Genomic DNA, 13,989 nt, shown 5'->3' with positions numbered 1-13,989 from the left:
GATCTGCGCCGAGGAACTTGGCAAGATGGTTCTTTTGGCTGGTGGCTTGAAGAGGCTTCTTTTGTTGACGACATGTCAAGCGGCATGGTGGTGGTGTAAGTGCTCTCTTTTTGGGGTTGGTCACAAATGAAAGAAGTCTTTCGGATTCTCAAATTGGCGGTCAATGGATAGACTGAGAGAGTGCGTGATGGTGTCACCGGGTGGTGATTACCTCCGGCCTCTGATGCTTTTGGCCTCCTCTGTTCCAATTCCCGAGTTTGAGCACACAGCATCGCATCGTCCGACCTGGCCAATGATCCCCATCATAATCCCACATTCCCCCATTCATCCGGGAAAGAAAAGTACGGTCACATTGACACTGTCTATCTCCGGAAGTTGGATTGAGTTTACCCCTCATCCCGGGAGCCATGATCCTGACCTTGTTGCCGCTGTTACCACCGCTCTAGACTCCTACGAACCATGACCGGCAGAGAGGTGCGCTGGAAGGATGCGATCAGCATCAGTGACTGCAGGTTCACACTGCTGATTCGTGCGGGAATGTTACGCTCGCCTGTTTAAGGTATAGAGACAGGCAAGCTTGAGACCCAGTCCTACTCCCTCCTTCTTGAAGAGGAAAGGGTGCGGACGGACGTGCCACGACAGATACTCGCATTTTGGACTCGGTTCCCGGGCAATTGGAAGATATGGGCCCATTGGCAAGCAAGAGACGAGGTGGGTGGTGACACTGAGGTTCCATCCGGTCAGAGTCTATCTACCTTATCCATGTGGGCGGATGAAGGGGGACTGGTTTGCGCCTACATGAAGAGATCAGCAGTAATATATTGGGGGTCCTCCCCGCTTTGTTGACCTTTTGGACCCCTTTACTTGCTTTCTCACACTCTCTCACATGCACTCTGTGGACCTGGTCCAGCGGTTGGTTTGATATCGAACAGCAGACAGCATCGTCCTCACTGAGACAGGAGCAAGTAAACACATCAGCCAACACACCATGGGCGGAGCCGACGCCGGCGCAGGCGCATTCTACGATGCAGCCCTCCACAAGCGCGAGACCCTGATGGGCAAATCTGGACCTTCGGCCCTGATCAAGAACTTTAGGGTGTTCCGCATCGCGCTGTTTGCCTGCATTGGTGGTGTGCTGTATGGGTACAACCAGGGGATGTTTAGTGGCATTCTGGCCATGCCGGCTTTTGAACGACGTATTTGCCTACTTTCTCCTCCCCTTGTTTTCCAACCAACTCATGCTAACCACAGGTTGGATGTAGACATGGGCGAGTACGTGACCGATTCAACCAAGAAGGGGTGGCTAACTGCCATTCTCGAGCTCGGCGCCTGGATCGGGACGCTTCTCTCTGGTTTTATTGCCGAGGTTTTGTCGAGAAAGTATTCGGTTCTGGTTGCTAGTGCGGTTTTTATGCTTGGGGTGGTGATTCAGGCGACGGCGATTACGGGGGTGGGACATGATGCCATTCTGGCGGGGAGGTTTATTACGTGAGTTCCCCCCATCTATCATCACGAAAAAGGACAAGTTGCTGACGGTGAAAATAGGGGTATGGGTGTTGGTTCGTTGGCGATGATTATCCCCATTTACAACAGCGAGGTGGCTCCCCCCGAGGTGAGAGGTGCGCTTGTGGCGACGCAGCAGTTGGCGATCTGCTTTGGGATCATGATTTCCTTTTGGATTGACTAGTAAGCCTCCGGTGTTTTCAAGAAAGAACGAAGCAAAAGGGGGGAAGGTTGTTGACAAGAGAAAAACAGCGGCACCAACTTCATCGGCGGCACCTCGGCCGAAACCCAATCCGACGCCGCCTGGCTCACCCCCATCTGCCTCCAGCTCGCCCCGGCAGTGATCCTCTTCGTCGGCATGATCTTCATGCCCTTCTCCCCCCGCTGGCTCGTCCACCACGGGCGCGAGGAAGAAGCCCGCCAGGTCCTCTCCTCCCTCCGAGGACTCTCGCCAGACCACGAGCTGGTCGAGCTCGAATTCCTTGAAATCAAGGCCCAGTCCCTCTTTGAAAAGAGAAGTGTCGCGGAACTGTTCCCCAACCTGCGCGAGCAGACAGCCTGGAATATCTTCAAGCTCCAGTTCGTCAGCATCAAGAAACTGTTCCAGACCCGGGCGATGTTCAAGAGGGTGGTAGTGGCGACGGTGACGATGTTTTTCCAGCAGTGGAGCGGGATCAATGCCGTGTTGTACTACGCACCCTCGATTTTCAAACAGCTCGGCCTGGATGATACTTCCACCTCGCTTCTTGCCACGGGCGTGGTTGGGATTGTGATGTTTATTGCGACCATCCCGGCGGTTTTGTGGATCGATCGCGTAGGGCGCAAGCCGGTGTTGACTGTTGGCGCGATTGGCATGGCGACATGCCACATCATCATCGCGGTCATTGTCGCGAAGAATATCGACCAGTGGGAGAGTCACAAGGCGGCTGGCTGGGCAGCCGTGTGCATGGTCTGGCTGTTTGTCATCCACTTTGGCTACTCGTGGGGACCATGCGCGTGGATCATCGTCGCCGAGATCTGGCCGTTGAGCACGAGGCCGTATGGTGTCGCGTTGGGGGCGTCGAGCAACTGGATGAATAACTTTATTGTTGGGCAAGTCACGCCCGATATGCTGGAGGGAATTACCTACGGGACGTATATTCTGTTCGGTATCCTGACGTACATGGGAGCGGCGTTTGTGTGGTTTTTGGTGCCCGAGACGAAGAGGTTGACGCTGGAGGAGATGGTAAGATTCTTCCCACTCAGTTAACCCTGAATCTTCCCAAGCTGATAGAAACCTCAGGACATCATCTTTGGCTCTGAAGGGACCGCAGCAGCCGATTTTGAAAGAATGGCCGAGATCAACAACGAAATCGGCCTTTCTCGCATCCTCCGAGCCGAAAGCTCCAACACGACAGGCACTCCCTACGAAACCCTGCCAGAGAAGGGCAACGCCAGTGATCACTCCGAGCGTATCCAGGCTGTTTGAATCGAATCAAAGAAGGAGTAATCAATCGGGCCATGATTGGTACATGTAATACCCTAGGATAACAATCCCAAGATCTTAATCAGCGGTGTCTGTTTTCAATTCAATCTTCCCTCCCAACCCGTGACCCCTTCGGCCTCGGCCCCATAACATCCAACATCCAGCTCTCATTCCTCCCATCCCTCTCCCTCTGCGCCCTCGACTCCTGGAGTAGTGCATCACACCCCCTCTTCCAAGCCTGATACTCGTCCGAAAACAACATGAGCGGCATCGCAGTCCGGCTCATGCTCGGGCCGGCATAACTCCCATGACTCAACACCCTTTCTTCCTCCTCCTCTTCCACCACCTTCTCCGCCTGTTTAGCACCCCCCTCCATCACCACCTCATCAACCTCCAACCGTCCCCCTAGCTTATCCACCTCCTCCCTCAACACCCGATAGACCAATCCCCAACACCCCAGCACCCCCAACCTCTCCTTTTGCTCCACCCCCTCCCAAATTTCCTTCTCCAACACCCTTTTTGGGTCAGCCCCTAACCTAAGCAACCCCCGAATAGTATCCCGATGGGTAAACCGCCCCGCCAAATGCAACGCCGTCCGTCCCCTCCCATCCCGCTCCTCCAGCATTTCTTTTCCCACTCCCGCAAAAAGCTCCTCAATCACCACGGCAGGAACCCCATTCCTGGCTGCTACATGCAGCGCGGTCATCCCATCCTGGGTTTTGACTTTTAGGATCCAGGCTTCTTGGCCGAAGAACCGGAATAAGGTAACTGCTAATTCGGGGGAGGGACCGCGGAGGGCGGCGTGGATGGCTGTGGAGTGGACAGTATCGCGGATCTTACAGGCGTGGGTTGAGAGCAGGGAGTGCACGAGGGGGGTGTTCCCCCATAATGAGGCGATGGATAAGGCGGTGGTTAGGGATTGGGGAGGGGCCCGTAGAAGGAGGGCCAGGGGTGGGATTTTAGGAGGTGAGAGAGGAGGAGGAGTTCGGAATTTGGGAGAGGATTTTGAGGGGTTTGCTGGGGGTTTGCTGGGGGTTTGCTCGGGGGTTGGGGGATAGAGATGGGGTTGTAGGTTGGTGGTGGTGGTTGGGAAGATAGTAGTGGTGGTGGTTGGGATGATAGTATTGGTGGTGGTGGTGGTGGTGAGGTTTGGGTGGTTGGACAGGAGGGAGGCGAGTAGGGTGGTGGTGGGTCGAAGTAATCCATTTTACCCTAGGGAGTGGTGAGGATTGAGCGGTAAAAGATGTAGAGCGCTTGGCTGGGGAAAACAAAAAATGTTGGGTGAGTTTTGGTCGAGTAAAAACGATGAAGTTGTCGAAAGACAAGAGTGAGGTCATCCCGAGGGTTACTAATACTCGTTTGGGGTAGGAGCGGGGGGGGGCGAAAGTTGGGGGGATAAGGTCAAGGCAGAATCATGGCAGATGTGAGAGGCGGTGGTGCATATACGAATCACGATGAGACTGACTTTATGCTGCCATTCCGACCCATCAGCCAAGACTCGATCAAACTGAGATTAATGATATAGTAACATTACTCCCTATTGCCGTTCGTCTTCAAACTCAGGAAATAACCCCCGCCCTCACCAACCACCCCCTCACACACTCTCTCAGATCCTCCTCCTCCAACCCAACCAACCCATTCGAACTCTCCTCCTCCCCCACCGCATTCCCTGCCCCATCCGCATTATTATACGCCCTCAGAAAATCAATAAAAGCCCTATAATCCCCCACAGCAAGCTTCTCCTCCCCAGCCCTTTGCAAGTCCTCCGCCCTCTCCCTCTTCACAACAGGGTACTTCTCCCCCGTCAGCTCCTCCACAGCCTGTATAATCTCGTTCTGCGACACCTGGAACGACGACGTGACGAGATACCTATTCCTCGTCTCCTCCAGATGCTTCAAAACCCCGACAACCGCCCTGCCCACCTGCGCAAGCGTGCTCACTTGAAACTTTTCGTTTCCCGAGTCGACAATCGATGATGTTTTATCGTCAAGGTTGATGGTGCTCAAGCCGTGCTTCTCCAAACCCTACCTAATATCAGCATCCCTTTCCCACAACTTGTACTATGGTTGTTGTGCGGAAAAACTCACCCAGTCAAAAAACAACCCCGTACTCACCCCCGTCCACTCAATCTCTCTCTCTCTCTCAATCAAATAATCCACCACCTCCACCTTCCCCCTCAGTATCGCTCCCATCGGCCTGTTCCTCACCTTCCGCGTGTTAACCCCAAACTCGCTCGGGATAAACCTCTTCACTCCCGCAGCAATAGCAGCGTCAACAGCTAGTCTCTGGGCTGAAACCCCCGGGCTGCCGACCACAGAGACAACAGCGTCCTGGCCTGAAAAGGCATCCTTAAGGGAGTCAAAAGATCCAAAATCGACTTTGTGGACAGTCACACTGTCGGGGTAGGCGGGGGTGGAGTTGGTAGAGGAGAAACGGGTTAGGCCTGTGACTGTGAAGCCTGCTGAGAGGAGTTCGTGGACTATGGAGGGGCCTAGGTTGCCGGTTCCCTGGGGATTCGTTAGTCTTCAAGAGAGTGAGGGAGTGGGGGACAGAGGAACTTACGCCGAGGACGGCGACGGTTTTGACGGAGACCATTGTGATTTGACTGGAAGAATGAAGCAGTGGTGAAGTGTGTTTGTGGGAGGGAAACAGATGTGAAAGACGAAGAATGTGTTGGAGATAACGATGAGGAGAAAAAGTTGGAGAAAAGGGGCAAACGTATCTGTTTATATGCCGAGAGTCATATCAGCCTATGTTGCAAGACTGGCGTGTGATGGCGGCAAACAAGCAGAATGGATGGGGTAATGCATTGGGGATGGTGCAACGTGGGGTCAGAAATGCGACTTTCCCAAGTCGGTAGCTATCATCGGGGAAAACTAAAGGACACATCATGACTGACGCCAGGGATGGAGCAACGATGTAAGTAAGAAGATGATAATAGAATTTTTGTTAAAAGATATTGATGTTTTGGTGATGTGGAAGAGGGAAAGACCTCAAAGCCAAGCCAAGAGCAGCCAGCCATCTAAATGATCTTGATGTCTCGCAAAGATTGAAGATGGCAGTACACATTCAGACCAAATCCCATAAATTCTGGTATTTACCACAACCCCATCCCCCATCCCAAAACACCAAGCTTGCCCCTCCTCATCCCAAAAAAATACATTACCAATCGAATACACTGTTCAGCTACGAAACTCCGTCGCCTTGTGCGCCAACACCCTGATATTATTCACCAACCCGCCCACCAATTCCATATACTGATTTGGCTGATGATCCATCGCCCTCCTCCCCTGATCAAACAGCGCGGCCGGATCCAGTTCAACCTCCAACTCATGCTCCTTGTTCTGTTAAATCGTTAGCATAATCCACAGTGTGCCATAACGACATAACCTTACCTGTGATATAACTTGCGTCAAATCCACCTGATAAAACCGGTGCTTATAACACAACCGGTCCTTATCCCTCTGATAACCCCCCCCGCCCTGCTCCTTCACCAGCTGATCCAGAACCTGCGGTGGCCCATCCCACGTCCACTCCAGATTGATACTAATGCGACAATCTAGCGGTGATCGCGGGAAGTGAATATTGGTGTCCGCAACCCGAGCCTTCACTATACGAGCCAAGACCTGATTCGTCTTCTTTTCGTACGTGATCCTCACCCGTGGTGGCTTTCGGCCAGCAAGCCTCGTCACGCACTTGGGCAGGTGCCTGTCCCGGATCTCGGGAGGTAGCTCGACGAATCGGTCGATTTCGCGGCGGTGTAGATATTCGATCGGGACGCGCGTGCGGTTCACGTGGGTCTCTTTGACCATCTCGTTCAGGAAGTCGTTGAAGGAGCGGTGTTCAGACTGAAGAAGACACAGGTTAGCAGGTGGAAAGGGCGGTAAGGGGGTTGGGGGGGGGGGCGACGAAAGATTTACCTCGGACATGCTACTTTGAAACTTGACCCATTCCCCCTCTTCTAGCACGCACTCAGTGTATATTGGTAGGCGAAGACGTTCCGAAGTATCCTTGTCTATTATTGTGCCCAGTTTCGCCTCAATCTCAAACTTGACACCCCTGGCCTCCATCTCTTGGATGTCTGGTGAGCCGAGGACGAAATGAGTTAGCCAATCGGCAATGTGTTTTGTGCAAGAGTCGTAGGGAAGAGCAGTGTTGACGATGCTGGGTTCCCATGGTCCTAGCCCCGACGCTATCGCGGCAGCATCCGGCTGCGGCGGCCCGGGTGGTGGTAGTGGTGCCGACTGGTGGTCTCGGGGAGCGGCGATGGAACGTTTTTCTTCGGGGGATGTTTGCCGGCTGGGCTGGGGCTCGGTCTTGGTGCCGTTGGTCTGATGAGATACCGAGCCGGAGAAGGGGACGGGGTGGAATAAGATGCTGTTGGCCTTGTGCAGTGGACGGCCGTCCTGGGACTGCGCCCAGACGGGCGGTTGTGTGTACACTTTTCTCCTCTTTTTCTCGGGCGCAACCATGGCTCGTCGCGCATTCAATGGAACGGCGCCGGCATCGACGAGTGCAGGGCGGCCGCTGGAGTCTCGCAGCGGAGGCGGTCGCGTATCGCGGTTTTCGAGTTCGTCGGGTCGAAGCTCGCGCTCGGCGAGTTTGCGCTTGGCGGGAGTCGAGGCGCGGTCTCGGGCAGCGTCCTGTTCTGCAATCGGGGCCATGGTGGTGGTAGGTGGTGGCGGATGGATGGGGGGATTAATAATACGAGAATCAAAGTCGGAAACAGAAGAACGAGGACGGCCAGAACTGCTTGGCAAACTGGGGACTCGAGTTTTGGGACTGACGCTAAGGCTCCGGTCTCTGTCACCGTGTGAAGGTGGGCCCCGGCCTACTGAGTCTCGACTGTGTGGGTCATGCTGGCCTGAACTTTGGACACTCGAGTTCCGGGGCAGGGAAGGTGGTGGAGGAGGTGGTGGAGAGGTGTGTGGTGTCGAGTGCCCGTGAAAGCTTGGAGCTGGCAGCCGTTGTCCGTACGGACTGGTCGGCTGGCCGTACCCTGTTGACACCTGCGCAGGGCGCGCCGACAGAGGGACGGCACCTGCTCCCCCTCCCGGCGTGGGTGGCAGCGAGGATTGTCGCTGCAGGTCCGGCTGCGGAAGCGGATGGGGGGCTGCCACGGGACTGCCTTGCACAAAAGGCGCGCCATATTGTGCCGGTTGGCTGTGTGCTGACGTCGGTGTCGGCGTCGAATGGGCCGAGTGCGATCGTTGGACATAGGCGTGTGGCCCGCCCGGAGTGCCAACCGGAGGCGTCTGCGGAACGTGCGACCCTTGCATATACGAAGAAGGCGGCCCTGTCATACCAGCAACACCCGTCGGCTGGCCGTAGCCTTCTCTGGGGTAGGCGCTGGTCGGCGTATACTGGTGTCGTTGCACAGGGCTGGTGGGGGCTTGCTGTGGTGGGAAGGGGTAGCCGCTCGCCGTGCTGATTGAGGAGGAGCCTGGTGTCTGCCGATACGGGGACGGGACGGGCCCGGAGCTCATGCTCGGCGACCGGAGCTCGGCTGGTGGCATTGGCATCGGCTGGATGGATGGTGGAGGTGGTCGACCGGCGCCATATGGACCTGCGCTCGGATAGGGAGGCGGCGATGCGAAGGCGCCTGATGGTGCCCGCTGTTGGGCGCCGTAGTCATGCGATACGTGACGGCTCGGGGATGGCTGAGGCTGCTGGCCGTAGTCACGGAACGACTGGTGGGGGTTTGTTTGGATCGGCGTCGATGGCAGCGTCGGCTGTGGATGCATCTGCTGCTGATGGTGGTGCTGTTGCTGGTGGTGCTGCGGTGCTGGCTGCAGTGTTGGTGGTTGTGGCGGCTTGCTGGGTGTCGAGGCAGCAGGCCCATTGTCGTTCAGCATGACCCTGAGATCCATCTTGAACCACAGCTGTGATATAACGACTTGATTGTTCTTATCTGTCGTCTCTCTCTACTTCCAACCTTGCTCTCTGCTCTCTACTCTCTGCGCTCACTTCAGCTGATGGACCGTCTCTTGCATGTTCCTTTATTCCAGACAATAGCGATGCGACAGCAACGGCGATGGCGACAGGATCGGGGCGCAATTTCGGGGCGCGCACAAAGGAGCAATGGGATGAATGGATGGTAGGTTCGGGATGTGTAGCTGTAGCTGGTCATCGCATCTCCGTCGTTGCTCTTGATGCGCAGCCAGACAGACACGTCGGTTCGTTCTCTCGGATTCAGTCGCACATCACCACGCGACGCGGGCCATGGGGCGCAACAGGCGATGGGAGGAGGGGATGAGCGGGGCGACGGGATTTAGGTAGGGGAGCGCGGGCGTGTTTATCACGATATGGGCGTCATGGGGGCTGGGGAGGATGGCGAGCTAGGAAAAAGGTTGATGTGTGCAAACGCCTTGTGCCAAACGCAGGTCCGCCGAGTGGATTGTGGAGTCGCTTGCTGGGCTGGGACCTGGTCCGTCCGCGCGCATACGGTAGGTATCAGTATGTTCTGTTGCTCTCTCGTGTCCGGGGGGGGAGGGATTTCTCAAATCACGGCCTAACAGTACGTTTTTTCCCGCTTCCGGCATCGATGCCGTCCAGAGGCACAACTCAAGAGGTCAGTGGCAGTGGCGTGCCCTGAGATCAGTACAGATACACGCCGTCTATATTCAAGGATCCACTCATCCAGCTCTGCACCAGCTTGAGCTGACCGAAGTTGAGTGTTACGCTGTACAAGGGAGATATAGACTGGTTGACTGCAAGAGGCTCCCGTCACAGCCAAAAGCCAAAAGCCGACAAACACAAAAGTTTCCGGTCGCAGTGGACAGCTGTCGCACTCAGCGACCCCAGCTGCCCCGGCTGTCCATCCAGCCTTATGACAAAGCTGGGGGGAGCATGGACCACCAGATGGCGGAGCGCAAAATATAAGCTTCCGAAGTGGCCATGATTGGCTGACCCGCTGACTAACATCAGCCTTGGCCTCTCTTGGCCCTTGTCCCAGACAAGCCTGGGCGAGGCAGGCAGGCAGGCAGAGCTCCTGACGTGGACTGGAGTCCAACCTGGAAAGCGCCGCTGCCAAACAACAAGCTCCAAGCAACGAAGCTTCAACAACACCACATTCTCAACACCACATCATCCATCTCGACCCTTAGCGCGCAGTTTACTTTCGAGTCTTGATCTGCGAAATCCTCGCTGAGATATTGAAATACAATCACTAACCCCCTCTCCCCCCCCCCGACATCGAAGCGCATCGACACAATGCCAGGCCTCGTTACAGCCAGCGGAGTGTTGGCTTTTCTCACTGACGAGGAGCCCGAGCTCAAGGTCTTCGCCCTCAAGACTCTCAACGACGACATCGACACTGTTTGGACCGAGGTTGCCAGTTCGTTGAGTCAAATGTACGTGATTGTGTATCAACCGCGCTGTGTCTTGCCGATCTAAGCTGATCGTTTGTGTTTTGAGCAACACAGTGAGGCCCTTTACGAGGACGAGTCCTTCCCCGAGCGTCGCCTCGCTGCCCTCGTTTTGGCCAAGGTTTATTTCCATCTCCAGGCTTATAATGAGAGCATGACTTTTGCCTTGGCCGCTGGGCCCCTGTTCAACTTCGATGCTCCTGGCGAGTTCGAGGAGACTATCCTCTCCAAGTGCGTCGATCAGTACATTGCCGTCTCGTCGGCCCGCCATGTCCCTTCGAAACAGAGCAAGGCCAACATCTCTCTAGAAACCACCTTTGGCACTGGCTCTATCGACGGCTCTGCCTTGATGTCGCCAACCACGCCCTTCTCCCAGTCGACCTTGCCACCCAAGTCTTTCCTCTCGCGTGCCTCGACCGACAACACTATCCTGGACCCCACTTTCCAGCCAACCAAGGAGGGGCGCTCCAACTCGGTCGTCCAAATCACCGACAGCAGCACCCAAAAAGCCCTTCAAAATGTCATCGAGCGTCTCTTTGAGAGCTGCTTGAAGCAGGGAAAATACAGACAGGTTGTTGGTATCGCTGTGGAGGCCAAGAACCTCGAGGTTCTCCGGAGGGTCATCAAGCGGGCCAGCGAGGAGGGCAAGCAGTCCAAGGATAGCACACAGAGCCCAGCCGAGGAGCTCATGGACTATCTTCTCAAGATCTCCATGGACATTGTCCAAGAGCGTGGCCTGAGAACCGAGATCCTGCGCCTGATCCTGGATCTTCTTAGCGAGATCCCTAACCCAGACTATTTTGCCATCGCCAAGTGTGTGGTTCACCTTGACTCGGACGAGGAGGCCGACAAGATGATTAGGCAACTAGTAACCAAGGGCGACCCGAATTCGATTGCTATTGCTTATCAAATCGCATTTGATCTTTACGACAACGCTACCCAGGAGTTCTTGGGCAAGGTGCTCAAGTCTCTTCCGTCCGGCAGAGCGCCCGAGCCCCCAGCGACTGCGACCGAGGATGGCCCCGCCGAAGAAGAGGCTCTACTCGAGAGCCAAGAAGGCTCGGAAGAGGAGCAACTCCCCGAGGAGACGGCCAAGGTTTACAGGAATATTCGTTCCATTCTCGATGGCAGCAAGGCGATCAAGCTCAACCTCGAATTCCTCTATCGCAATAACCACACAGACATCACCATTCTGAACAAGGTCCGGGACAGCCTGGAAGGTCGTAACTCCATCTTCCACACGGCTGTGACTTTCTGCAATGCTTTCATGAATGCCGGCACCACCAACGACAAATTCTTCCGTGACAACCTGGACTGGCTTGGCAAGGCCATCAACTGGTCCAAGTTCACTGCTACGGCTGCTCTCGGTGTCATTCACCGCGGCAACATCACCCAGTCCCGCAAGCTGCTGGAGCCCTATCTTCCTAAGCAGACTGGAGTCAGCAGCGGTGGCTCTATCTTTAGCCAGGGCGGCGCTCTTTACGCCTATGGCCTCATCCACGCCAACCATGGCGCTGATGCTCTTGAATATCTGCGTGGCCAGTTCAACGGTGCCGAGGAAGAAGTCATCCAGCACGGCGGTGCCTTGGGTCTTGGCATCGCTGGCATGGCCACGGGTGACGAGCAGATCTTTGAGGACCTTACCAAGGTCCTCTTTGCCGATTCTGCCCTCAACGGTGAGGCTGTTGGGTTGGCCATGGGCTTGATCATGTTGGGCACCGGAAACGCCAAGGCCGTGGAGACCATGTTTACCTATGCCCACGAAACTACCCACGAGAAGATTGTCCGCGGTCTTGCTCTAGGCATGGCCCTCATCATGTTTGGGCAACAGGAAAATGCCGATGTCATGATTGAGGGCCTTCTTGCCGACCCCGACCCGACGCTGCGCTATGGAGGTGTGCTCACGGTTGCCATGGCCTACTGCGGTACTGGAAGCAACAAGGCCATTCGCAAGCTCCTTCACCTTGCTGTCAGCGACGTGAACGACGATGTGCGCCGTATCGCCGTCATGTCTCTTGGTTTCATCCTCTTCCGCAAGCCCGGAAGTGTTCCCCGGATGGTGGAGCTCCTTGCTGAATCCTACAACCCTCACGTCCGGTACGGCTCCGCCATGGCTCTGGGTATCTCATGCGCCGGCACCGGTCTGGATGAGGCCATTGACCTGCTCGAGCCCATGATGAAGGATCCTACCGACTTTGTCCGCCAGGGCGCCCTGATCGCCCTGTCTATGATCATGATTCAGCAGAACGAGGTCATGAACCCCAAGGTTGCCGCCATCAGAAAGACTCTCAAGAAGGTTGTTGGCGATCGTCATGAGGATGCCATGACCAAGTTTGGTGCCGCCGTTGCCATGGGTATTCTGGATGCTGGCGGCCGCAACTGCTCGGTTGGTCTCCAGACCCAGACTGGCAACCTCAACATGCCCGGCATTGTGGGCATGGCCGTCTTCACGCAGTACTGGTACTGGTTCCCCTTCACCCACTTCCTGTCGCTGAGCTTCGTGCCCACCTCCATCATCGGACTTGATCACGACCTCGAGATCCCCAGCTTCAAATTTCACTGCAACACTCGCCCGAGCCTGTTTGACTATCCCCCAGAGCAAGAAGTCAAGACCGAGGAGGGGCCGGCGCTCATTGCAACTGCCATCTTGTCCACCACGGCACAGGCCAAGCGTCGCGCTCAGAAGAAGGAGCGTGCCCAGCGTCGTGAGAGCATGGATATTGATACTCCTACCCTTGCCAAGACTCCTGCTCCCGCTGGAGACAAGATGGATGTGGACGAGGACAAGAAGGCCAAGACGGAGGAGCCCAAGGACAAGAAGGAGGAGACCGGGGCTGAGAGAGAAGGCTCGGTCGACTCCAAGAAGAAGGCGGAGAAGGAGAAGGTTGGCTACGAGGTTGAGAACATGTCTCGTGTTCTTCCAGGCCAGTTCAAGTACATCAGCTTCCCGACGGGACGTTACAAGCCCGTCAAGAAGGTATGTTTGTCTGCACAATTTTTTGTTATGATAGGTGCTAACGTGTTTCTAGCCTACCGGTGGCCCCCTCTTGCTCCACGACACGCAGCCCGACGAGCCCAAGACGTTGATTGAGGAGAAGCTGAAGAAGGTGACGACCGAGAGAGCTCCCGTGGTTGGCGCGCAGACCGGGCGAGGTGGTGCCCAGACGTCAGCCACGCAATTGCTGCAGAGCATGGAGGCTGCCCGTAGCCGGGCGGGATTGGGCAGCGAGCTTAACGAGATTCTCCGCCTTTCTGCCCAGGCTGCTCGGGAGATACCACAGGGACGTTCTTCCTCGACTGCTGGTGGCGACGGAAGCGGAGCGGCGGCGGCTGCGGGTGTGTTGACGGCTGTTGATGAGGACAATGAGGGTGATGAGGAGGCGCCCAAGCCCGCGGACTTTGAGTACTTTACCGATGCCGAGGATGAGGAGTAGATGGTTGGTGACGACTGTATGATATGGTAGACTTGTTATATGCTAAGTAATAAGTGAGCGCTGAATACATAGAGAAGCCTGTGCCAACACTTGTCTCTTGTTGGTCAGTTTCCCGATTCTGAAGACTCAGCGTGAATTGTCTTGATCTGATTGGCTGCGCGAGCTGGTCCCTGAATATCACATGTGGGGCGATTGATAGTGCCCGACGACGTCATTAATT

The 13,989-nt window shown here is 55.7% G+C and overlaps 4 protein-coding genes across 4 annotated transcripts; 2 read left to right on the top strand and 2 right to left on the bottom strand.

Moving 5' to 3' along the window:
• Positions 1-988: 988 nt before the first annotated feature.
• Positions 989-3,070, top strand: QC764_511560 (uncharacterized protein; the record flags this gene model as incomplete). The annotated part of the gene is made up of 5 exons (XM_062948375.1): positions 989-1,196; positions 1,263-1,488; positions 1,546-1,686; positions 1,756-2,728; positions 2,786-3,070. The coding sequence occupies 5 exons, from the start codon at positions 989-991 to the stop codon at positions 2,969-2,971; spliced, it is 1,734 nt and encodes a 577-aa protein (XP_062799708.1). The 3' UTR covers positions 2,972-3,070.
• A 1,452-nt stretch (positions 3,071-4,522) lies between these two features.
• Positions 4,523-5,563, bottom strand: QC764_511570 (uncharacterized protein; the record flags this gene model as incomplete). The annotated part of the gene is made up of 3 exons (XM_062948376.1): positions 4,523-4,992; positions 5,056-5,475; positions 5,531-5,563. The coding sequence occupies 3 exons, from the start codon at positions 5,561-5,563 to the stop codon at positions 4,528-4,530; spliced, it is 918 nt and encodes a 305-aa protein (XP_062799707.1). The 3' UTR covers positions 4,523-4,527.
• Positions 5,564-6,150: 587 nt separating this feature from the next.
• CET1 (mRNA-capping enzyme subunit beta) lies at positions 6,151-11,153 on the bottom strand (the record flags this gene model as incomplete). The annotated part of the gene is made up of 3 exons (XM_062948377.1): positions 6,889-11,153; positions 6,364-6,816; positions 6,151-6,312 (listed from the first exon to the last, which is right to left on the bottom strand). Exons 1-3 carry the CDS (start codon positions 8,836-8,838, stop codon positions 6,151-6,153), a joined length of 2,565 nt encoding a protein of 854 aa, XP_062799706.1. The 5' UTR covers positions 8,839-11,153.
• On the top strand, positions 6,368-13,769 carry RPN2 (proteasome regulatory particle base subunit; the record flags this gene model as incomplete). The annotated part of the gene is made up of 3 exons (XM_062948378.1): positions 6,368-10,320; positions 10,393-13,312; positions 13,365-13,769. The coding sequence occupies exons 1-3, from the start codon at positions 10,181-10,183 to the stop codon at positions 13,767-13,769; spliced, it is 3,465 nt and encodes a 1,154-aa protein (XP_062799705.1). The 5' UTR covers positions 6,368-10,180.
• Between the last annotated feature and the right edge of the window lie 220 nt (positions 13,770-13,989).

The sequence above is a fragment of the Podospora pseudoanserina genome, chromosome 5 (assembly GCF_035222485.1).
Source record: "Podospora pseudoanserina strain CBS 124.78 chromosome 5, whole genome shotgun sequence".
NCBI lineage: Eukaryota > Fungi > Ascomycota > Sordariomycetes > Sordariales > Podosporaceae > Podospora > Podospora pseudoanserina.
The sequence above is the reverse complement of the archived record's forward strand: the minus strand, read 5'-3'. Positions and strand labels throughout refer to the sequence as shown.